This window comes from Panthera pardus, unplaced genomic scaffold (assembly GCF_024362965.1).
Source record: "Panthera pardus isolate Hobbes unplaced genomic scaffold, ASM2436296v1 HiC_scaffold_10, whole genome shotgun sequence".
Taxonomy (NCBI): domain Eukaryota; kingdom Metazoa; phylum Chordata; class Mammalia; order Carnivora; family Felidae; genus Panthera; species Panthera pardus.
In genome coordinates, this window is record NW_026526655.1 from 66,127,002 (window position 1) to 66,151,245 (window position 24,244).

The following is a 24,244-nucleotide window of genomic DNA, read 5'->3' on the forward strand; positions in this document are numbered from 1 at the left end:
ACCAAAATGTGTATTGATTTTATTTCTGTCCATGTTCTTTCTTCTAAAATAGTTTATTGTAAGAACACTAATTTCTGTTGCATACTGATTATGGTAATTGTGGCAGGTCTCACATGATGAAGGTCCGTATGTCTGTGTTGATTGCAAAGCCAGTGAGATCATCTATTTTTTGCTCTCTTCAATACAATTGAGATTTTTCTCCCAGTGTCTATTACTAGGTAAATCTTTTTGGTGCCAGTTCTGATAAATCACAAGGCAGAACAGCCTTGTGGGGAATTAACTCCGTCTCAAAATCATGAGTCTTCAAAACGCTTTTGAATAATGTTTACACTGAAACATAGGTTTGCCTGAATTAATGCCACACTCTTATGACTTAGCTTCAAAATCACACACTTTCTTATACCCTGGGTTTTATTATAATTGAAATTTTGATAGTTGCTCTAATTAAATGCATAGCATAAATGTATAACATAAGTTGCTCTAATTAAATATATAGCATATCTAATTAAATATATCAAGCATAAACATATTAATAAGCAATTATATAATCATTGACTACAAATGTGTAAAAAGAATGTGTGATTTTTATTCAGGGTAAGAAACTACTTTCCTTCTATTATTTCTTTTATTTTCATTAACCTTTCTTTAAATATATTTCCTTAACAAAAGCACATCTTACCTATTTTTAGCCAATGACAAGACAATTTGATATTTAAAATCATATTATTCTTATTGGTCTGCTGTTAGTGATCTTTGAATTTGACTTTTCCTCTTTATGCTTTATTATTTCATTGAAATGATTAATGAAAATTTTATTTTTTGTAGGTTTCTTTGGTTACTTTAGTCGCAAACACTCTCGGCTACTCAGACCTTGGCCCCATTAAATCCCTTCGGACACTTAGAGCTTTAAGACCTCTAAGAGCTTTATCTAGATTTGAAGGAATGAGGGTAAGAAAATGCTAAACGTTCTAGTATAATATTCTATTTTCTAAATGGAGTATAAAATATGAAAAATAAGTATGTAGAAAGAATGGACTGTTTATATACACATATATGTATGTATATATATAGATGTAATGTTTATATATGTGTATAGATATTCATATACACAGTATTCAGTGCATATTGTTTAACAAAGAGTAAATCAAATACAATAATGCCTCCTTCACGTAATACTGTTAGGCAGTAATCCAAATAAGTGACTTCTCCCTTTTTAAATGAAAATCTTCCCTATGCTAGGAAATTTAGGTGAAGGGGACACTATTAGTTCTGATAACATCTCCCAAATACCAGTCATCAAGGACTTGCCTGTATCAGGTGTTGAAAAAATATTTTTTTTAAAGAGCTACCCTGGTAGGAGTCATAAGAAAAATCAGGGAAGTCAAGGGGCATCAGCCACCACCTTAAATTTCATCCTTAAAATAAATGTTTCAATAATAGTCGAATGATATCCAAATTGCATTTGAGAAAACTAAAGCTCTGAAAATTTACTGAATTTGCACAAGGCTGCATGGTGCCTGAAACGAGACCATTTTGCAGAGACAAACAAGGTGAGAAAAATAATTACTAGCAACCTAGCTTTCAGAGCTGTATTAAACCAGCAACTTCATAAAATACATGCGGGACAATGACCTTATTTTCTCTAAATAGTCCATATCCTCACTTATTTCTGCTCTCCTCAAATTTATTTTTTTACCAGGTTTATACCTGCTTTCTCATGCTTCTGTCGTTCTCTTGGCTGAGAGTGCTTCTCCCTGCCCTGTCTCAACCCTAGCTCCCCAGTATAGCAGACACCTACCCAGCCATTAAGCCCCAATTTATATTTGCTTTGTCTCTTCACCACCAGGCATAAGTGATCATCCTCCCTTTATGTTCAGACACACAAAATCCTTATTATATTATTTTGTACTGGTTTATCTGACTGCCTCTCTACCTGTAGTCTCTGAACAACTTAACATGCAGATTAGTCTATCTCACTGAAGTGTGATCTACAGACCAGCCATCAGCATCATCTAAGAATTTATTAGAAATGCAGATGCCCAGGCCCTCCTCCCGACCTACTGAATCATGAACTCTGGGGTGGGGCTCAGAAATCTGAAGCCTAAGGTGAATATCAGAGATCTTTTAGTCCAGCAGATCTTCAGGGTTATCCCTGCTAAACTATGACTGTCATGTCTAGTGTTGAATGCATCCAATGTATAATGGCTCCAGTGTATGTGAGAGATCATAATTATACACAAATATTCATAAGTGTAATTCAATACTTTTATCATATAAGAATTGAAAAATTACAAGTTGTGTTATCACACAGAAAGATAGTATTGGAATCCATTGACATTAACTTCATTTTTTGAGCATTGGTAGAATGTTACAGTTGATCTGGAACTTATGACTCCTATCTGGACTCACACAGACCATCTACTGCATTTTCTTGAACAAAGAATGTATTTTACCCTACAAGCTACTTCCCTCAGCAATTAAGCTAGCCCATTATTCTACCCTCTTTGCTGTTTGTTTTTTATCAATAATTGGAGAATGTTTTAATAGATTTGGAGGAGCAGATATATCTCTGTAGCATTTATTAACCACATAAAAGGATATGTTCCTTCCCACTGCAGGATCATTCTGAAGAGTAAATGAAATGATGATTTGAGGCATTATGTAGTTAGCTTCCTTTGAGTCTTGAGGATCTCAAGCTTATTGACTTTCCCAAATGGCTGCTCATCAGACCAATATGTATCTATCTCCCTCAGAGACCACCATTACTCACATTCTTTCAGCAAACATTTTAAACACCAACTATGTGTCAGCTATTAGGCTATAAAAAGAGTACAATGGTGAAGAGACCCCAGTCCCCCAAGACTGAGTGGGGACAAAAGTCATGGAGAGACAGACAGGGAAACAGTGGTTACTCTATGACATCTGCTATGAAATGGTAAGCTCACAGTACTACAGGACCATGGAGGCTAGAGTAGCTACCTTGGGAAGTGTAGGAAGGCCTCACAAGGAGGTGACTTTGGAGCCATGACTTAAATAGTGGGCCTCAACCCCCAGGCACCTAGACATTCCAGGCAGAGATGCTAGTTGGTAGAGAAACATAGGGTTGAGTGTGCAAGGCATGTTTGAGCAAGGACTAGAAGGAAAAATGTGCCTCAGTGATAAGCACAGTGTGGAGGTTAGCAGGAAGTAAGGATGAAAGCATAGGCTTGAACAAGAGTTGACCACTTTGAACTTTATTCTCTACTCCTGTGTTTCCTAACCCTTTTAGTGTCACGTACACTATAAGGATCTCATAACACTATGAATCAGCTCTTCGTTAAAAAAAAAAAAAAAATACAACCATAATGTTTTTCACAGAATTTTATGCTGGCATGGAAGCTCAGTGGCCCACAGACCCTAGGTACTATTGCTCTAGGTCAGAGGTCAACAAACTAAAGCCCACAGGCTGATTGCCTGTTTTGTAAAGGAAGTTTTATTGCCTCTCAGCCATGCCCATTTGTTTATAATCTATTGCTACGGGAGCAGAATTGAATACTTGCAACAGAGAACATATAACCCTCAAAGCCTAAAAATACTTAAGAAAATGCTCACCAACCCCTGCTCTAGAAAATCTCAAAGATGGTCAAAGATTCTTAATGTTTCACTGCTTGGAAAAAAGAGGGAGCACAGTGCTCTCACTTAACAAATTAGTCTTTAACACATTTGGACTCAAATACAGACTAGAGCTGAAATATAAAAAGACAGGTAGGTTTCGAAAGATGGGGTAATTAAGAAAATCTGGAGAGTGATAAATGCTACAATAGTGTCCATGCAGGAAAATTGGAGTGGCAAGAGGCACCAGTGATTAATAGCAGTGGAAATGCTGAAAAGCTGAAATAAAGGAAGTATTAACTAATGATAAACTATTTCATTTTTATTTTAACCAAGGCAAGCATTATCTATATTTAGCCCAGGACTTATATATAAAGTATATTTAGAGCTAGAATAATAAATTTGAACAGATGGCTCTCCTTTTGTAGATGAAGAAACTGAGGTCCCAAGGTCTTAATTGAATTCAGTACCATACAACTAGCAGAACCAATTAAATATAAGGGGTTCATACGCTGAAAGACTCCCAACCTTAACTCCTGCTTATATACACCAGTGGTTTCTCTATATAGGAGAATTTTAGCACTGACAAATCTAGGGCTAGCACTGACCTTTAAATGTACATTTTATTTATTTTTTATCATTTATACTTAGAAATTTCTTTTTTTCCCCTAGATTATGCAGATTTACGACTTCACCTTACATATATCAGGTTTTTGGTTTATTATTTTTATTTTTTCATTTATTTAAGCTATGGTATCATTTTTAGCTACTTTGTTTTGCACTGTTGCTAATACTTTCAATGTGTTTATCAAATATTTTAAGTAAGCTTATCGATCACAGGGCTCCTGTCTCGTTTGTCTTGGTTGGCATACTACTAAGCATAGATAGTTAATACATGTTGCTTGGTGATTTGATGTCTTAAACATGTAAGGGTGGCTTTTCTAATTTCCTTAATTCTGCATTGTGTTTCATTAATGTGGACCATGTAACATTTTTACTAATCCTAATCATCCTTTTCTTTCCTTTGAATACTAGGTGGTCGTGAATGCACTCATAGGTGCAATTCCTTCCATCATGAATGTGCTACTTGTGTGTCTTATATTCTGGCTAATATTTAGCATCATGGGAGTAAATTTGTTTGCTGGGAAGTTCTATGAGTGTGTTAATACCACAGATGGGTCACGTTTTCCAACAAGTCTAGTTAAAAATCGTTCCGACTGTTCTGCACTGATGAACATTAGTCAAAATGTGCGGTGGAAAAACCTGAAGGTGAACTTTGATAATGTTGGACTTGGTTACCTGTCTCTGCTTCAAGTTGTAAGTGAGCCCTGTCATGAATGCTTGATATTGTAGTGGACTCTGGATGAAGGATATAATTCATTGTTTAATCTATTAACTAGAAGTTAAAGATAATGTACTTTGTGACTTTAAAGAGAGACTTGGTCTTTCATAGAACATGTGCCTATAAGACATGTTCTGGAAAACTCTACCTCTGGAAAAATTAAAGTTCACGTGCAAAATTTTCAGGAATTGTAACAACCTGGAAATAATTAACTAGGGCTAAGATTTACAATGTGACTTGGCACTATGTCCTTTTGGTGCTCGACATAGCATCTTTATATTAAATTGATATTTTGAAATAGAGTAAAATTCAGTGATTCGATATCACTTAATAAATGTAACAATAAATGGACTGAATTCGTGTATGGCTATTTTAGAGTGTGAGCTTCACATTCAGATTCTATTGTTATATTTACAGGCAACATTTAAGGGATGGATGGATATTATGTATGCAGCTGTTGATTCTGTTAATGTAAGTATTGGTCAATATAACACAAACTCTACAGTTTTTAAAGCTCCTGAGTTTAGGTCAGCCATTTTCAAATAGTAGCTCCAAGGAGCCCTTGGTACGTACACACAAAATGAAGAACTTCCTTCCACCCAATAATAGCCTAGTGATGACGTGTGCAGCATTCGGGGACAGAGCTTAACTCAAATTCTGGCTCTATCATATATAAGCTCTGTAACTGACTTTGAGCAAATTACTTTGCCTCTCTCAGCTTGTTTATTGGCTGTAAAAAGAAAAAAAAAATTACTGTCCATGTCATGGGATTGTTCTGAGGAACCAACCAGAAAATGTAAGTAGAGCACTTTGCACACCCTGGCAATAAGTGCTCAATAAATACATTTATCAAAATAAAAATTAAATATCATAAGTTACTCATGGGTTTTAAATTTTTTTATTCATAGATTTTGTTGTTTTTATGTTTAAAATGCTCTGGAAGGGTTTATGTGAAATGAGTTCCATGCTAAGAAGTTAAATCCAGTGAAGACATTTGTGTAATCAAATGAAGAAAAAAAAATCAATAAAATTTAAATAAATATGGTATCGCATTCTTTACAGTTTTTTTTTTTTTCGGGAAATAAATAACATACTTCAGTTCAGTTAGTTACCAGATGGTCTGTCCTACCAATCTGAGAACAAGTACTACATATGGTTAAGTCCTTTGTAGTCATTTGAAGATTATATTCATGTACATAGTAAGCATGCAATAAATATTTATTGCTTAACGCTTAATGCTTAATGTTGAATAAATTTTAAGAAGGTTTAGGCTGATCCTCAAGATGCCATGGCTTCTGAAAAGCCAAGTTCACCAAGGATAGCACTGTCTGGATTAACTTGTCAGACCATGAAAAAAACAAAATCATTAATGTTATTGTCAATATGCTGCTAACTTTTGTTAATCTTATAGGTAGACAAGCAGCCCATCTATGAATACAGCCTCTACATGTATATTTATTTTGTCATCTTTATCATCTTTGGATCATTCTTCACTTTGAACTTATTCATTGGTGTCATCATAGATAATTTCAACCAACAGAAAAAAAAGATAAGTATTTTAAGGGTTTTTTTTTTACTGTACTGAAAAATATGAACAATTATTTTCCTAAAAATATGATTTGAAATTTAATTTGGTACCAATTAGTGATTAGCTTCATTATAACTTCATTTATTTTTTTAAATAATTGAATACAGATATGCTTAATCTCATTTATCTCTGCACAGAAAATAATTATCTCCTGTCATATTTTTAAGCAATATGACAAGTATTGAGTTTTTGTCAATGTTCGCTATAGAGGATTGACTAATTAAGAAAAAATAATGCACTAATTGTTTATTCAAAGCATATTTCATAAGGAGTTACATTCATTCTCTGAGCCACTGCTCTGTGTGGTATACATTGGGCTGGCCCTTGATGGACAACAGCACAGGATATGTTTCCTGACTTCAGGGGGTTTGTATCATAGCAGAAGCGATGATACATGTGGTGGAAATTAAGATTTGTTGAATGTTGCAAGTAAGATACTTTCCTGAGATTTGTGTTTCATTAACTTTCACATCAACTGTATTAGTTTTTTAAGGCTCCTATAACCAAGTACCACAAACTGGTGGCTTCAAACAACAGAAATTTATTCTCTCACAGTTATGGAGGTTGCAAGTCCAAAATCAAGGTTTTGTCAGGGCCATGCTGTCTTTAGAGCCTTTAGGGAAGGCTTCTGGTAGCTTCTGGTAGCTCAAGTGTTACTTGCCTTATGGCAGCATATCTTTAATCTCTGCCTCCATGGTCACATGGAGTGTTTTCCCCCTCTGTGTCTCTATCCTTTGCTTATGAGGATACTCGTCATAGTGGATTAAAGGCTCACTCTTCTCTAGTATGACCTCACCTTGATTTAATTACATCTACAATGACAACATTTCCACATAAGGTAATTCTGAAGTATTAGGGGCTAGGACTTTAAAATATTTTTTGGGGGGGACACAATTCAACCTAAAATATCTACCCTAAAATTTATTATTATTATTATTATTGACTTTGTCTGATAAATGTGGGCAGCCACAAAAAGGTTAAGTGATGTACCCAAGATCATGCATCTAGTAAGTGATAGTTCTGATAAGGTCAGTAGTTGATCCCATATACTGCATATATTTTTTAGCCCCTGCACTATGCCAGATCCCTAAATACTATAATATGAAATAATGATAAGTGTAATAAAAATTAACAAAAGCAACAATAATAACAACAACAAAATAAATGGACAGAGAAAAAATAGATGTAAATAGATAAAAACACATTTATGTGACAATTGGTAGGCTTTGTAAGATTAATAAGAAGACATGTAGAAACTGAGAGGCAGAAAGATGGATAATCCACAGGGAGGGATAGAGAAATGTGTGAGCACGTGCATAGGGCTGACATAAGAGGAAATAATCCAGGAGGAATAGCCTTCCATCCAGTTTGAATGGAGTTTTGAGATGGAATTTTAAGAAGAGAAATAGTACAAGATGAAGTCTTGCCTGAGAGCAGATCTGAAAAGCCATATTAGGTATTTTTCAGTAGGAGCTGATGTGTCATTGAGGTATTTTGAGCAAGGGAGCACATATAGGCAGGACAGTGGCATTTATTATGACTTGATGATGTGTCTGATTCTGTGTAAAGTACTCCACATGTGTAATCTTAGTCGCATTTTACAGCAAACGTAAAAGGCATTATATCACCACTTCCCCTGTCAGAGAGGATGTTACTTGCGTGTGATCCGACAGTTAGGAAGTAGTCTCATCACAGATCCAACTCTGGAGTCTCTTCTTCCAGGGACTATGAAAACTCAGTTCTAATTTAAAAACTGAATCCAGCAATGATGCGTAGAATGACTGAAGAGAGACCCAAGACTAGGTCAGATTCTGCATTACCTGCTACCTGGACCACATTTAAGTCTCCAAATTAGTCATTTGCAGCAATGGGGAATACGGGATATGTTCAATGAAGAGCCTGTAGTGGGTACAGTCTATAGTATTATCTGTGATTTGCAAGAGAATAAATCATCTAAGAAGTCTCAATTTTCCTGTCAAAGTTGGCTGAGTTACTGTAACTGTAGCACCACCCACAGGAAAAGAAATCTTTCCAAGATAAGGGGTAGGATTCCAAGAGGGAGTCATTTTAGATACTGGCTTAGCATTTAAGAAAAGATAGATGTACAAGAAATGAAATTTCATTATTGTACGTGACTGATATTCACGATTGGAAGGAAATTTAGTAAATGTTAAATGTTATTTATGCTTACATTTTCAAATATAGGTTTTTTTCAAAGATATTTTGAAAATTCCATCTTCCATTCTTACATTTAATATCTGAGAGCCACACTTAGCTAACATTATCATATATTCATGGCTTTAGACACAGAATCTCTAAAAATTGATAATTAACCTTGAAAATAAGTTTACAAAGTATACTCTAATTTTCAATTTAATTATTTTTTTCAACTTTAGTCATTATATATGTGTATATATGGTATATAAGCATATACACATGATTCCCCAATATTCCCTGCATAGGATCAATCAAACATATATCTAGGTAAAGCCATGTGACCATGGGCAGGACAGCCACAACCCTAACTGCTTTAATCTTCTTGCTTTTAAATGTTACTCTTACAAGAATTGCCACTGGAGGAAGATAGGATGGGTTGACACCATTACCATTACAGTCAGGCAAAAGTTACTAATTTAGAAGCACTGCCAACTACCACTATCCCCTACATTTCTTCTAGTATTTAATTTGCAATTTAAGCATACTTTTATATTCTGACCTTTTCTGAATGGCCTACGGTTTCTTTCCACCTTAGTAAGAAACAGGACCGACACTTCAATTAACCTACTACATAGGAGATCTTCTGCTAGATAACTTTGTGTATGTGAATTCATCTAATCCACAGACAAGCTAATGAAAGTGGCATCTTTATAGAAAAATATATATGCTGGGGCCTGGTAAGGATAAGTAATTTGTTTCAAATCAATCAACAGGTCCATTGGCATTCAGGATCCAAAGGTCTGTTTGGCTTCAAAGCCCATATTCTTTTCCCAGCGTATTCTTGACTCTTAAGGCTTTTTAACTTAGTGCTTTGGTCTCAGCTCATAGCTCTTCTAATAACCAACCCCACTTTACTAGTTTTTCCAAATACCCATCACTTCTATAAGTAATGTTTTCATTTAATGAGTTCATGTGATAATAAGAGTTTAATAATTCATTAGAAAACATACTTTGGAAAATTAGAACACAAATTATTAATAGGTTCAAGTTACAAAAGGGAAAAATATGTAGTATATTTACACAAAGACCTAGTATAGCCCTGGTTACGTATGGGTAAATTCTGAGTAAAGCAACCCCTTTTAGTAACTATAACCTTATTAGGAAGGTTAGTAACAACAACAGTAATAGCAACTAACAATTATTGAGGGCTTGTGTATCTGGCATTATTCTGAGTGCTTTGAATACATGATCTCAGTTGATCCTCAGAACAAGACAACTGAGATATAGCTACTCTTTTAATGATGAGATGACTTATCCTTAAAGAGATTAAGAAACTTGCCTAAGGACAACAGAGATAGGATTTGAACAAAGATGATCTGATACTAGAACTACAGTCTTAAGTACTAAGTAACACAGCCTTGACATAGTGTGTAACAAAAGGACCAGCCTGATTTACAAAGTGTCTTCCATCTAGCTTTTAAAGGGATACATTTTGCACAAGGTCTCTAAAGCTACAGTAAAACCAAACAACACCAGTTCCTCTATTAGAGCATTTTGTAATCTCCTAGTTTTATCCCCACCTTTTATTATGTTGGCAAACAAGGTATCATTAAGAAAAGTTAAAATTTGCCACTTTGATTTTTACCTCTAATTCAGAGTTCTCTTCCCAGTGTTTTCCTAGCTTCTTCTGGTAAGTTCTTGACATGGTATGGCATTCAGTTTCCGCTCATAAGTAGTTCTCTTAACACTGGCCTGAAGGCTCTCCTGGATACCTAGCATGAATATGTAAGATAAATACCAAAGACTGTATATCAACTAGAATAAAGGTGAGTTAAAACAGTTTAAGAAAGAAAGCAGAGTCTGGTTACCATTAGGTATTTGATACATTTTTTAAAATGCAGTATAATAGAAAGCTATTGCCCAATCCAAGAAAACTAAAGGGAAACAATAACCAGATGATCTTTAACTCCCCAACCCTACAAATTAAGTAAGGATTCGAGAAGGAAAAATTATTCAAAATAAATTCCACATTACATGGATTATACTAATTTGTCCCATAACTAAAAAGTTGATGTTACACATCAATGTAGAAAATGTGTGAATCTGTAAAAATTACAGATAATTTTAAGAAAATTGGCATACCCTAAAAGAACAGATAAAGCTTCTAAGCCCCCTTTGTGAAATAAAGATCAAAAACCTTCATTTAAATTTTTTCAATGTTTCTTTCTTTTTTAAATTTTTTTTAATGTTTATTTATTTTTGAGAGAGACAGAGACAGAACATGAGCAGATGAGAGACAGAGAGAAAGGGAGACACAGAATCCAAAGTAGGCTCCAGGGTCTCAGCTGTCAGCACAGAGGCAAAATCATGACCTGAGCTGAAGTCAGACACTTAACCGACTGAGCCAACCAGGCACCCCAATGTTTGTTTGTTTGTTGGTTGGTTGGTTGGTTTGTTGGTTTGTTGGTTTGTTGGTTTGTTTTGAGAGACAGAGAGAGGGTGCAAACTGGGGATGAACAGGGAGAGAGAGACAGAGGATCCAAAGCAGGCTCTCCACTGTTAGTGCAGAGCCCAAAATGGGGCTCAAACTCACAAACCATGAGATCATGACATGAGCCAAACTCAGATGCTTAACGAACTGGGCCACCCAGGCGACCCCAAAAAACTTTAGAGTTAGTTATTTTTACTGTTGAATTTTAAAGGTTGTCTACTCAATTAGGAAGTCCTTCAGGTCAAGGATCCTGAATCATTGGTAATTTCCTCAATACCTCCAACACTATTATACATAATGTTGACACCCAATAACCTGCTTATATTGCAGTTTCTTTATTGGAATGAAAAAAGTATCTAACAAGTTTCTTCAAACACCCCCCCACACACACACACACACAGATATTGTGTGTTACATGTTCACTGTGCAGTAGTCTCCCCCACCCATTATCTATAGGTCATATGTTTCAGTGGATGCCTGAAGCCATAGATAGTACCAAACCTTAAATGTACCATGTTTTTTCTTCTACATGCATACCTATGGTAAAGTCTAATTTATAAATAGGCATAGTAAGAGATTAACAACAATAATAATAAAATAGAACAATATGCCATAATACAAGTTACGTGAATATCATCTCTCTGTCTCAAAATATCTTATTGTACTATACTCCCCTTCTTGTGATGGTGTGAGATGATAAAATGTCTATGTAATGAGATGAAGTGAGGTGACTATCTGCAGACATTGTGATGTAGCCTTGGGTTACTATTCACCTTCTGACCTATGCCAGGAGGGTCACTTGCTTCTAGACCACAGTTGACCATGGGGAACAGAAACCACAGGAAGCAGAACCACAGATAAGAGGGCACTACTGTATATTCTTTTTCTTTGCTAAACAAATATGGCATTTATAAATGAATACAAATAACATAAAATTATTTTTACTATGGTTTTGGCCCCTACTTTTCATTAGAGTCCCAAATATTAGCCAAATCATCAAAAAAGATGTTCAGTATTATTTTGTATAACTCTTCCTAATATATTTGTAATCTAGCAATAAAATGCCTGAGATAGGTAGCAGATAAAATGAAATACCAGCACATAGTTTAAAATGACACGGGTTACTGCACCAAAAGAAAATTGAGCCAATAATTATTATATGTAATACATATATTTTACGTATGCACATTACATTATTTATGGAGAGTAACATGCCTACATCTAAGTAATTCTTTAAGATGGGTTTTATTTATAGCTATGTGGCACATAATAAATGCATTTTATTTCTATATTAATACATTTTTAACCTGTCTTAATGATCTGAAGAAAGATCCAGACCATGATTCTGATTTTAACTAGATTTATTTTTTTATTTCTTTACCTTGGAGGTCAAGACATCTTTATGACAGAAGAACAGAAGAAATATTATAATGCGATGAAAAAGCTGGGATCTAAGAAACCACAAAAGCCAATACCTCGGCCAGGGGTAAAAAAAAAAAAAAAAGAAAAAAAAAAAACCAATTCATCTTAAAACAACACAGGGGTTAGGGACACCAACCCTCCACACAGTCAAAATCTGCATATCAACTTCTGACTCCTCCAAATCTTAACTACTAATAGCCTACTGTTGACCAAAAATCTTACTGATAAACTAAATGGTTGATGAACACATATTTTACATGTTATATGTATTATATACTGTATTATATACGGTAAGCTAGAGAAACCAAAATGTTATTAAGAGAATAATAAAGAAGAGAAAATATATTTACAGTACTGCACTGTATTTATCTTTAAAAAACCCATGATTAATGGACTTATGTAGTTCAAAACTGTTGTCCAAGGGGCAACTGTATATTTTTACATATATATCTCTAGCATATAAATTTTCAAATTATTTTAAATTCATCTCTAACGTACAACTAGTTCTTAAACATGAATGCTAATATTTGAATAAAAGGCCTTATAAAACTGAATATATGTATTTTGAACGTTATCACTGTTCTTAATATTCCTATAATATTCCTATAAAAATTACAAATAATTATATATGGCCTGTGGAGAATACAAATAAAATGTAATTTTGATTGAAACTTATTTATCTAAGTAATGACTTTATGATGTAGTGATTGCTGTCTGTCAGTAGGGTAAAACTAACATGAAGATTTTTAATATTGCAACAAATAGCAAAAGAAGCAGTTGGACTGGTTGTGAGTCTAAACTTTTTCCTACTGTGAAGTCAAAGACCAGAATGGGCTCAGATGGAAATAGTGAGTCTAAGCAGTCAAAGAACAGTTTGTATTCCTCTAACAACTTGGGGGAAAAAATTTAAATGCATATAATTTAAATGCATATAATGCATATAAGCATTATAATGCATATAATGCATTATATGCATTTAAATTTGTATTGAACATAACACACCTTGCCAAAGAGTCATGGCTGAAGACAAAGCCAATTAGTACCCAGCTGGCAACATGAGGATCACCCAGCACTTTTTAAATGGACACATTGCCAGGTCTCAACCAGACCTGTTGAATCACAATCTATGGATTTGACACCCTGGTATTTAATTTTTTGCATGCCCTACTTGATCTTGGTAAAATGCTTTAAGGCCTTTCCTAAAAGGATTTTGAAGAAGCTATGTTTCCTAGAAAGCATAATACTAACAGTGAGACTGAAAAGAAAGGTGATTTGTAAGTATGAATATGTATGGAAATACATATTCCATACATGAAAGAGATAGGAAAATATAAGTCTCTGATACTACAGCAGTCATATAAATATAAGACACTGCAACACATTAGTTAAAATAATATGGCAAAGTAGAAATTTAGAGACATGATATTTTATTAACTTGAAATACTCCGGGTAGTAGAGCTGCGGTGTTTTAGTAAAAAATTACTGGTGACTGAAACAATTCATATATAACATACTAGGGTTGGATGAGCTTAAAAGCAAATGTGAGTGTACATGACCAACTGAAGTCTGTTTGATATATATTGAAAGTCAACAACAACAAAAACTTTTCATTCACTCTGACTTTGATTTAACTCATGAATAATATCTCTTGTAGAATCAAGAACTTATGACCAAAGATAATTTATGCAACTTTGAAGACACAACTTTAAAAAAAATTTTTACTAATATAATGATTAATGGATATTTGCAAAATTTGCTCTACATTCCATATTATTCTTGTTTCTTTACAGAACAAATTCCAAGGATGTATATTTGACCTAGTAACAAACCAAGTGTTTGATATCACCATCATGGTTCTTATCTGCCTCAACATGGTAACCATGATGGTAGAAAAAGAGGGACAAAGTGACTACATGACTGATGTTTTATATTGGATAAATGTGGTTTTTATTATCCTTTTCACTGGAGAATGTGTGCTGAAACTGATCTCCCTCAGACATTACTACTTCACTGTAGGATGGAACATTTTTGATTTTGTGGTTGTGATTCTCTCCATTGTAGGTAAGACCATTTTGAATCAAACTAAACTTCACACATGCTCAGAGAAGGTTCTGAATTCTTGAATGTAAATTTACTTTTGGATATGTTAGTAAAATGAAGAATGGAGGAAACTTAAAACTAAATAAAACAAAGACCTCTGTGTCAGAATTCTTATGTTTATGCTATAGGCCTCAAAGCCACAAGCATGTAATACTTCTTGATACTTGATTTCCAAGATTACTTTTCACAGAAGTAGCAACTACGTCTATATGTAGGGTTGAAGGTAGAAAGACCTATATGTAGGTAGGAAGACCAATGCAGAATCTGAAATCACCTCCAATTTTAGCACATATGAGAACTGTCCCTTGATTAATGATTACTAACACCCAGAATATCCTTGACTCTGCGTGAAAATTCTTTCTAAATTCAAAGTGAAGGTAAGGTCTTAAGAAATGCCATGTTCATTTCTTATGGCTTCATACTTGGCAAAGACTTGTCAATACAATCATTTCTCAACCAACCTCAGTCATGTCTGTGAATCACAGCACATGGTTGTATACTTTCTCCCCTTTACCATAGCTGTTTTTCTGTCCTCTTGTTTTTTCATTATCTGTACAAGCTTTGCCCAGTATTTTAGGGTTTCATTTATTTTAAGAATTACAAATTTTAGACAGAACAAGATTGCAGAGATTATTTAATACAAATTCAACTTATAGATGATAAAACAGTCCCACAAGGGTTAAAGGTCATATGATCTAAAACTTCCTTATTGAGTACCATGTAACTTAGAAGAGGCATTCAAAACCAGTTTTTGAAAAAAAGAGAAGTAAGAAAGTATTAAGATATAAGAAAACGAATTAAAATTTAGGTAGGAATCTCAGAGGAATAACAAGGAAAATAGTGGGAGCATTCCCATTAAATTAGGAAGAAGAAAAGAGTGTTCCTCTATCACTTCTATTTTTAACAGTATTGGCTGATGCAATTAGATAAGAAAACAGAGAGGTACATGGAGCCAGTTATCTTCATCTTCAGATCACATTATGGCATTCTTTAAAAATGAAAGAGAATCCACCAAAAACATGGATTCAGTTAGATTTCAGAAGATACAAATTTTAAGTCACATGTATCAATATTCATAAATGTTTTATATGTGGACAAAAAATTTGGAAAGTATACCTAAAGAAAAATATCATTTATATTGGCAATAAAAATAAAGTAAAATATCTAGTAACAACTTTAATAAGAAATGCATAAAACTTCTATGAGGAAGCTAACATACATAAAGGAAGTCTTAAATAATTGAAAGGCTTTTCTTTTACTTGGATAAGAAGGCTATCACTTTAATCATGACCCTTTTTAAAATAAATTAATTATAAATAAAGTGTCATCCCAGTGAGAATATCAGTAAGTCTTTTTGCATGATGGAGATAATGGAAATATAAGTCTAAATGATTATAAAATTCATCTGGAAGAAAAATTAAAGTATTACTAGATATTTATACTGTTATAACACTGATGAAGTAAAACAGTGTTTTAAAAAGCTCAATGGATTCAAATAGATAATTCAAAATTTAACTTCAAATATATAGAAGATAGATAATTTGCTCAGTAGAAAAATCACATGAATCAAAGATTAAAGTGTAAAATAAAATAAATTCAAGAAGAAATAGATTTATAACAATGAACCTGAATCGAATCATCCTTCCTATGTCATCTCACAAATTTGAATCTATGAAGAAAAAAATAACAACTATGTCTATGTAAAAATCAAAATATTCTATGGACAAAAACTAACCACTACCTCTCCCCAAAACAAAAATATTGAAAGACAAAATACAGGGGAAAAAATTATGTAACATTTAAGAACAATAAAGACACTTTCAATAGAAAAATAGTCTCCCTAAATCAATAATAGTAAATATCTCAATAGGGAAATGGGCAAAGGACTTAACATGGCCAAAAGAAAAAGTTGAAAACAGCCAACAAGCACACAAAATATCCAATAAATAAGAAAAAAATGTAGATTTTTTTTTCCAAGAAAAATGCAAATAAGTTATAATGAGATGTTTTGAAACATCATAAAGATTTTCTGGTAAAAATTATAAAGAATTACAATACTAATTGAGCATGCAGAGTATGAGCACTTTCATATATAACTGAGGAGTTGTACAAACTTTCTGGAGATAGATTTCGTGACAGATAAAAAATTTTAAATATACTGTTTGATCTTTTATTAATGTATTACCAAATGATGGTCATGTAACTAGAAAAAATATACCTACTTGGATATTCATCTCAGCGAAAACAACATAAATTTCTTCAATATGTGTTCATTTGGAAAGAACATTGTAAAACTATAAGAAATTACTTTGTTGTCATTTGTATGGAAATATTTCCATGACATATGATGAAGTGACTATAATAAATTATGAAAGATGCTTATATAACATAATTATATTCCTGTGACAATGTGTGTGTGTGAGCTTGCATAGAAAAATGTCAAAAGTGATACTGAGCAAAACAGTAACAGTGATTATAATTGGTGATATTTCAGGTGATTTATATTTCCTTTTTAGCATTTTACTGTACTGCTTGAACTTTCTACATGAGTACGTATTACCCTTATAATTAAAATTATTTTGGAGGAAAAAAAATGTCCACAAACTTAGTAAAAGGAGAGAAAATGTCACAATGATAATTTCATTTTCCTTTGGGATTGCTCAATCTTTTGATTGTTATGAAATTGCTTTCAATATAAAAGGACAGCTCTGAAATCGTAAGAGATAAGATGGCAGATAAAAATACTTAAAGTCATGATTTTCTGTAGCATGGAAATTTAACTATTTCTATCCCCTCCCTCCTCACCAGGTATGTTTCTGGCTGAGCTGATAGAAAAATACTTCGTGTCCCCTACCCTGTTCCGAGTGATCCGTCTCGCCAGGATTGGTCGAATCTTGCGTCTGATCAAAGGGGCGAAGGGGATCCGCACGCTGCTCTTTGCTCTGATGATGTCCCTTCCCGCCTTGTTTAACATCGGCCTCCTGCTCTTCCTGGTCATGTTCATCTACGCCATCTTTGGAATGTCCAACTTTGCTTATGTTAAAAAGGAAGCTGGAATTAATGACATGTTCAACTTTGAGACCTTTGGCAACAGCATGATCTGCCTGTTCCAAATTACCACCTCTGCTGGCTGGGATGGATTGCTAGCGCCTATTCTCAACAGTGCACCCCCTGATTGTGACCCCAAAAAAGTTCATCCTGGAAGTCCAGTTGAAGGAGACTGTGGTAGCCCATCTGTTGGGATATTCTATTTCGTCAGTTACATCATCATATCATTTCTAGTTGTGGTGAACATGTACATCGCTGTCATCCTGGAGAACTTCAGTGTCGCTACTGAGGAAAGTACTGAGCCCCTGAGTGAGGATGACTTTGAGATGTTCTATGAGGTTTGGGAGAAGTTTGATCCTGATGCCACCCAGTTTATAGAGTATAGCAAACTCTCTGATTTTGCAGCTGCCCTAGATCCTCCTCTCCTCATAGCAAAACCAAACAAAGTCCAGCTCATTGCCATGGACCTGCCCATGGTCAGTGGGGACCGGATCCATTGTCTTGACATCTTATTTGCTTTTACAAAGCGTGTTCTGGGTGAAAGCGGAGAGATGGACTCTCTACGTTCACAGATGGAAGAAAGGTTCATGTCAGCAAATCCTTCCAAAGTGTCCTATGAACCCATAACAACTACACTAAAACGAAAACAAGAGGATGTGTCTGCTACTGTCATTCAGCGTGCTTACAGACGTTACCGCTTACGGCAAAATGTCAAAAATATATCAAGTATATACATAAAAGATGGAAACCGAGATGATGATTTGCCCAATAAAGAAGATAAGGTTTTTGATAACGTTAATGAGAACTCAAGTCCAGAAAAAACAGATGCAACCCCATCCACTGTCTCTCCCCCTTCATATGATAGTGTAACAAAGCCAGACAAAGAGAAATATGAAAAAGACAAAACAGAAAAAGAAGACAAAGGGAAAGATGGCAAAGAAAGCAAAAAATAGAGCTTCGTTTTTGATATATTGTTTACAGCCTGTGAAGGTGATAAATTTGTGTTAACAAGACTCTTTTAAGGACGTCTATGCCAAAACTTTTCATCAAAATAGTCTCAAAGTCATTGCCGTGACTAGCTCAGATTCCCTAAAATAGGTGGGCAGCATTAGCAGATGGCTGTGTTTGCACTGGTAGATGATTCTGTAAGAATTGTAAGAATATTCTATAGGGGTTATTGACTACAGCAAACAAAGGTGATTTAATTTTATTTGCTTTTAATAAATCAGAAGACCATGTGGAAAATGTTCACATCTGCCTTGTCATCTTTTCACAGAATGGTAAATATTCGTGTTTCCCATGCAAATACAACCGCACACATGCATCTATCATTTGGATATCTATAAAAGTATTTTACCTTGGCTTTGCAATGAAATGCCCTGATACAAGGAATGGACATTAATAACAAATATTTAGTTAATATATCTTGTTATATTAGGGAGCAAGACTCTTCTTCATGTACAGAAGTCATTCTATATTTTGAGGTGCTTAAATTTATTCTATATCGCAACAGAACCAATTTTCATGTGCCTATACAATGCCATGAGATTATAAACATATGTAGGCTATTCATTTCAAGGAATACTTTTCATTCATCTTGACTCATAGACCAACCAGGATAAGACTTACCTGTAGAGTATTGTGCTTCATAGCCCATCTTTTAAAATATCCTTCTTTGTTCATACAATAACCATACAACACGAAAAATTATTTTAAGTACATATCGCATTCCTCAAAAGAAGGAAAAAGTGAAGATACTGAAGAAAAGGAGGAAGTGAAGAAAACGTTATTCACTATTATTTATACAAACTAACACCAGACTGTGCTGCCTAAAAACACCAGTGATGACCCAACTCTTCATCTGTTTGGTCACAATTTTCTGCTTTTTCTCATGCAGTATTGTCAAGTCATTCTTTCGCACAAAGCAACGTTGATACTTTCCTTCCGTGAAGTGATTCCTGATGTACAGAAACCTATTTGATACTGTGGTACATGTCTGAGAAGATAATGACTTGGGCAAAGTATTTACTGCATCACCTGTTTTCCATCCTAATGTGTGTATGGCAGACTTCCAAGTCATAATATATGGCAGGATTTCTTTTTTTTTTTTTTCATGAAATTTATTGTCAAATTGGTTTCCATACTTTCAACACAGACTTGTGTTTAGTATGAGTGAAAGATCATTCAGTGGGGATTCTTGCCAACTTGCTTTCTTACCACTAACCTACTTTCCTAATTTGTGCTATTAATCCTTTTGGACCTTTTTCTTTCACCTATAAAATGAGGACAATGTCACCTTCACCTTAAAATTCTATGACTATGAGGTATATTTTACATCAATCAATAAAGTACCCTGAGCTTATAGTTTACCAAGCACATATTCATTTTGCTTTAGCTGTTGTCCTCCTACCAGGGATTTTAAGCCTAGCTTTAAAAAGTCCTTGTTGGTAGTGGCTTAAAAAGAAATGACCATGATGCATTTTTTCATGAGTTTATTTTAGGAATACGAAATATTTCTTCTATCAAGTTACTTATGCATAGGCAAAAATTGAGTTACATAAGTAGGAAGTAATTTTATTTAGAAGATTTTGTAGGAGTTTTCAAAGCAAATGTACATATCATTCATTTGCTTTTCTAAATTAAAAAGGGACATAAATTATATTTCTATAATAAATACAACATATTTTTTGTTGCTCTGGCTAATTAAAAATAAAGGAGATTTAAACATGCCTATAGAGATGAAGAGTATGGGTAGAGAATGATAGAAAGGAGGAGAGACTAAGAAAAACAGACAAAAACAGAGACATTTCCATAGAACTTTGTATCTTGAATCTTTTAAAATTGTGATGTATTTTACAACATCCATGAGGGAGATAATCACTTCTAGACATTTGTCCTAAGGTACATATGAAATTAAATCTAGGGCCACAGATTCTACACCTACATTCAATCATTCATCTTAGGTTATTTGAGCCTCTTTTTTATTTAATGTGAAAGATACCATGCAGTGTTTTCCTGGACTATGTAGAGCATTGCATTGCATATCTGTTAAGCCTGTTGAAAATAGGTTTTGACAATTAGGGAACCATACAAAATCTATTACATTTGTAAGGTTTTTAATACATTAAATTAAGAAATTAATATCATCTTAGATTTAAATTCAGTCTACCTTCATTATTTTAAGCCCATATAAATATAACTGCATTTTGCATATTTATATATTATGAAAAGATATATGGTAGATAGGTTTTTGTGTGATTTACTATTAATGTTTTTACATTGCCTTATTTTTATGTAAAGTAAAAAATATTGGCAACTGGTTCCTCAACAGTTTCTTCTTAGCATTTCAAAAACAATTTACAAATTTCCTCTTTTCTCCTATTTCATGCTGAACCAATTTCATGCTGAACAATAATTTTTTTTAATATAACATAGTTAGGTTTTGTATATATACGTTTTCCCAGGAATGTCTAGTTGTGACTTTTTATCAATTAAAAACAATATTTGGGATTAAGAGCTTATTTAGTACTGTGTAAGCTTAAAGTAAAATTAGACTTTGCTTTTCATGTAAGGTACTGTTTGGTACTGATAATGAGATACCAACGTCCAGAAGGCACTGTCATACTAATATTTAAATCACATAATCACTAAATTCATTTTACCTAATGATATAGAATGGTAGTTACACCCTAAAATTTAAATTAGAACTAAATGAAAGCAAACACAAATGGAAATAAAGATTTGAACACAAATTCATACGTACAATTTGGAGAAATTACAATGGGAGAATCTCATTTTGCCTTTTTGACTGTCATATCTTTTGCAAAAGATACAAGTGACTTGTGGGCTGTTTCTAGATGCTGATTGTTGAAAACCTCAACCTAAAATGTTCGGCATGATTTTATAGATTTTTGATAGCTTTATTAAAAAGATTTAAGATAAAATGCACATGTAAATAAAGCAGTTTTAAATAGCAATTTTGGAGAAATGTCACTGTAAGTAATGAAAAGAGGGCCAGCTAAATTAGAAGGGGCCAAGGAAGTGGCCTGGGTTTAGGACCTATGTATAGAGACATTTTTTTAAAACATCTGTGGTTATGATGTAATATTCTTGAGGAAAATAATCAAGAATTGCTTCATAAAAATAAATGAATAGCCATGAGTATAATAATGCTGTTTACATAGAATTCTTTCACAATTTCGTACATCTGTGAATGCTCAAAATGTTTGATTTTGTCATACATTGTATTGCAGTTATACCCAAGACTTACACATTGTAATAGAATGTAAAAATAAAAATCATTAACAAGACAGAGTCATGTGTGCATGTATTTTCTGTTTATGTGAGAATGACCTTTAGGAAAACAAGTTTAGTGCATCCCTAAATAAGTTGAAGCTGATAGCTTTTTTTTTTAATGGAAAGATGGACAGTTTCCAATGTCCTCCGTACAAAGTCTTCCAGGATAAGAAATATGGGGATAAAGAACATAGAGTTCCAAAGAAATTCATTGAAATCCACAACAGAGTTTGTGCAGAAGAAAAAATTTTAGACAAGAAATGAAAATATGCCAACATTTAGTTACACAGTGACTGTATGCATCTTTTTCACGAAATAGAATAGGGTAATTGTGTAATTGAAAGATAGTATAATGCATGTAATGGCTAAGGGCTTGGGTTCCAGATCCAGAACTGTATTTGGATCCCAATTAAGCCATGACTCTCTGAATTTCCTAAATACATTATTTAATCTATATGTGCCTCAGCTTTCTCATCTATAAAATGAGGATAATTGTACTACTTCACTATACAGTCACAGGATAGAAGGAGGAAATCCACATGAAGCAATTAGAACAATGCCTGACAATACAGAATCAATAATTTACATTAGTAGTAGTAGTTAGTGTAGCAACCAGTTTGCCACTAAACATGAGAGAACCCAGGCAACCTATCATATAGGAACAGAATGCATTCTTCATGACAATATTTTCTCTATTTTATGACTTTGTACAAATAGAGTACCCAAAAGAGTCTCACATATCTTATTGATATGTAAAGAACATTTAGTGATGTGACATATACACAACAATATTTCAAAATGGAGACTTGTGAATTCAAGTAACATGCGAACATGAAGAAACGTGTATATTTACAAAGGTTTAGCTTATTCCAAGAAAAAATTTGGAGGAGGTAGTTCCCAGAGTTAACTACATAGTCAAGCCAAACCTGTATTTTGTTTTAGCTGTGAGCATCCAGTCCTGCTTTTGGTCTTTAAGTAAGACACAGTAATAATAATCGCTGCCATGCTAGACCATTATTTCAACCTTGTATGCTATTATAATGGCATATAAAAAGATATAAAACATTCCTAGGGACTTCTGTACTGGCAGTTGTGATAATCACTGCAAAATAAAATTATGATCCCTGAACAGCACCATGATGCATCTTATGAGTGGCAATCACATGAAGTTCCTACAACAAAAGACTGAACTTCTTCCTTACTATAGATAACACTATACCATAATCCAAGCAAAATTAGCTGCAGAGTACATGGTCATCTCAAGGGAGGGAAGAATTGCATTCTGGCTAGAGCAGAGACCTGTGCCGCAATACCATTTGATGCACACAGGAAGAGAAACATGAATAATTGATAGCTCTAAACAAGCAGTAGAGCAGACATACTTCACTTTACTCCCTGTTATTCTGAGTAGTGTAATAAGATATGCGCATTAACAACTGAGCTAAGAAAAAAGTCAATTGTAAGAGATTAGGAGGTATGTGTATTGTCCTTATCATGTATTTCAGCTTCTCGTTTAAAATATTTTTCAGAAACAATTGAAATGCAACAAAGGAATAGATAAAACAATGGACAAAAGTATTTGGAAAAGACTTAAGCCTTGTTAACAATTATAAAAACCTAATCGAACTGTTCCCGATGTAATATTTGTTTGGTATGTCCTATTTCTTTTTTTTTTTTTTTTAATTTTTTAATGTTTATTTATTTTTGAGACAGAGAGAGACAGAGCATGAATGGGGGAGGGGCAGAGAGAGAGGGAGACACAGAATCGGAAGCAGGCTCCAGGCTCTGAGCCATCAGCCCAGAGCCTGACGCGGGGCTCGAACTCACGAACGGTGAGATCGCGACCTGAGCCGAAGTCGGACGCTCAACCGATTGGGCCACCCAGGCGCCCCTGTCCTATTTCTTGTTTTATTTCATAGGGGACAAACATCTTCTATTTACTTAATTTCCACTAGGAACAGCTTGGAATGTCTTTATGAGCCAATGAGAATAATGATACGCAAAGACAAACCATATTACTAAGTGAGAGAAGCCAATTTGAAAAGGCTACACATTGTACAAATATGCAGATGGTTCCAGTGGGAATATTTCAACGCAGTCAGAACACACTGAGGTTCCATAACCATTGGGAATTTTAATAAAATTGATTTTGACGACATTAGACCCCTAGCAAAGTTGAAATGAGCAGTACCAAAGAAAACTTTTTTTA

The 24,244-nt window shown here is 34.1% G+C and overlaps 1 protein-coding gene and 1 long non-coding RNA gene across 7 annotated transcripts in view; one reads left to right on the forward strand and one right to left on the reverse strand.

Annotated features, from left to right (window-relative positions):
• Positions 1–22,049, forward strand: part of SCN9A (sodium voltage-gated channel alpha subunit 9) — a 166,829-nt gene extending 144,780 nt beyond the window's left edge. The window contains exons 21-27 of the mRNA XM_019458336.2: positions 826–948; positions 4,627–4,908; positions 5,351–5,404; positions 6,345–6,482; positions 12,551–12,655; positions 14,382–14,652; positions 17,500–22,049. Coding sequence (XP_019313881.2) covers positions 826–948; positions 4,627–4,908; positions 5,351–5,404; positions 6,345–6,482; positions 12,551–12,655; positions 14,382–14,652; positions 17,500–18,692 — 2,166 coding nt within the window. The 3' untranslated portion in view covers positions 18,693–22,049. The remainder of the gene's footprint in view (positions 1–825; positions 949–4,626; positions 4,909–5,350; positions 5,405–6,344; positions 6,483–12,550; positions 12,656–14,381; positions 14,653–17,499) is intronic.
• Positions 1–24,244, reverse strand: part of LOC109272374 (uncharacterized) — a 117,519-nt gene that overhangs the window by 50,127 nt on the left and 43,148 nt on the right. For 4 of the 6 annotated variants that reach the window (XR_002082432.2, XR_002082433.2, XR_008424234.1 and 1 more), the window contains 2 exons: positions 17,546–17,742; positions 10,324–10,450 (listed from right to left, as the gene is read on the reverse strand). This is a non-coding gene — a long non-coding RNA (uncharacterized LOC109272374). The remainder of the gene's footprint in view (positions 1–10,323; positions 10,451–17,545; positions 17,743–24,244) is intronic. The other 2 variants (XR_008424231.1, XR_008424236.1) reach the window with 1 other exon arrangement.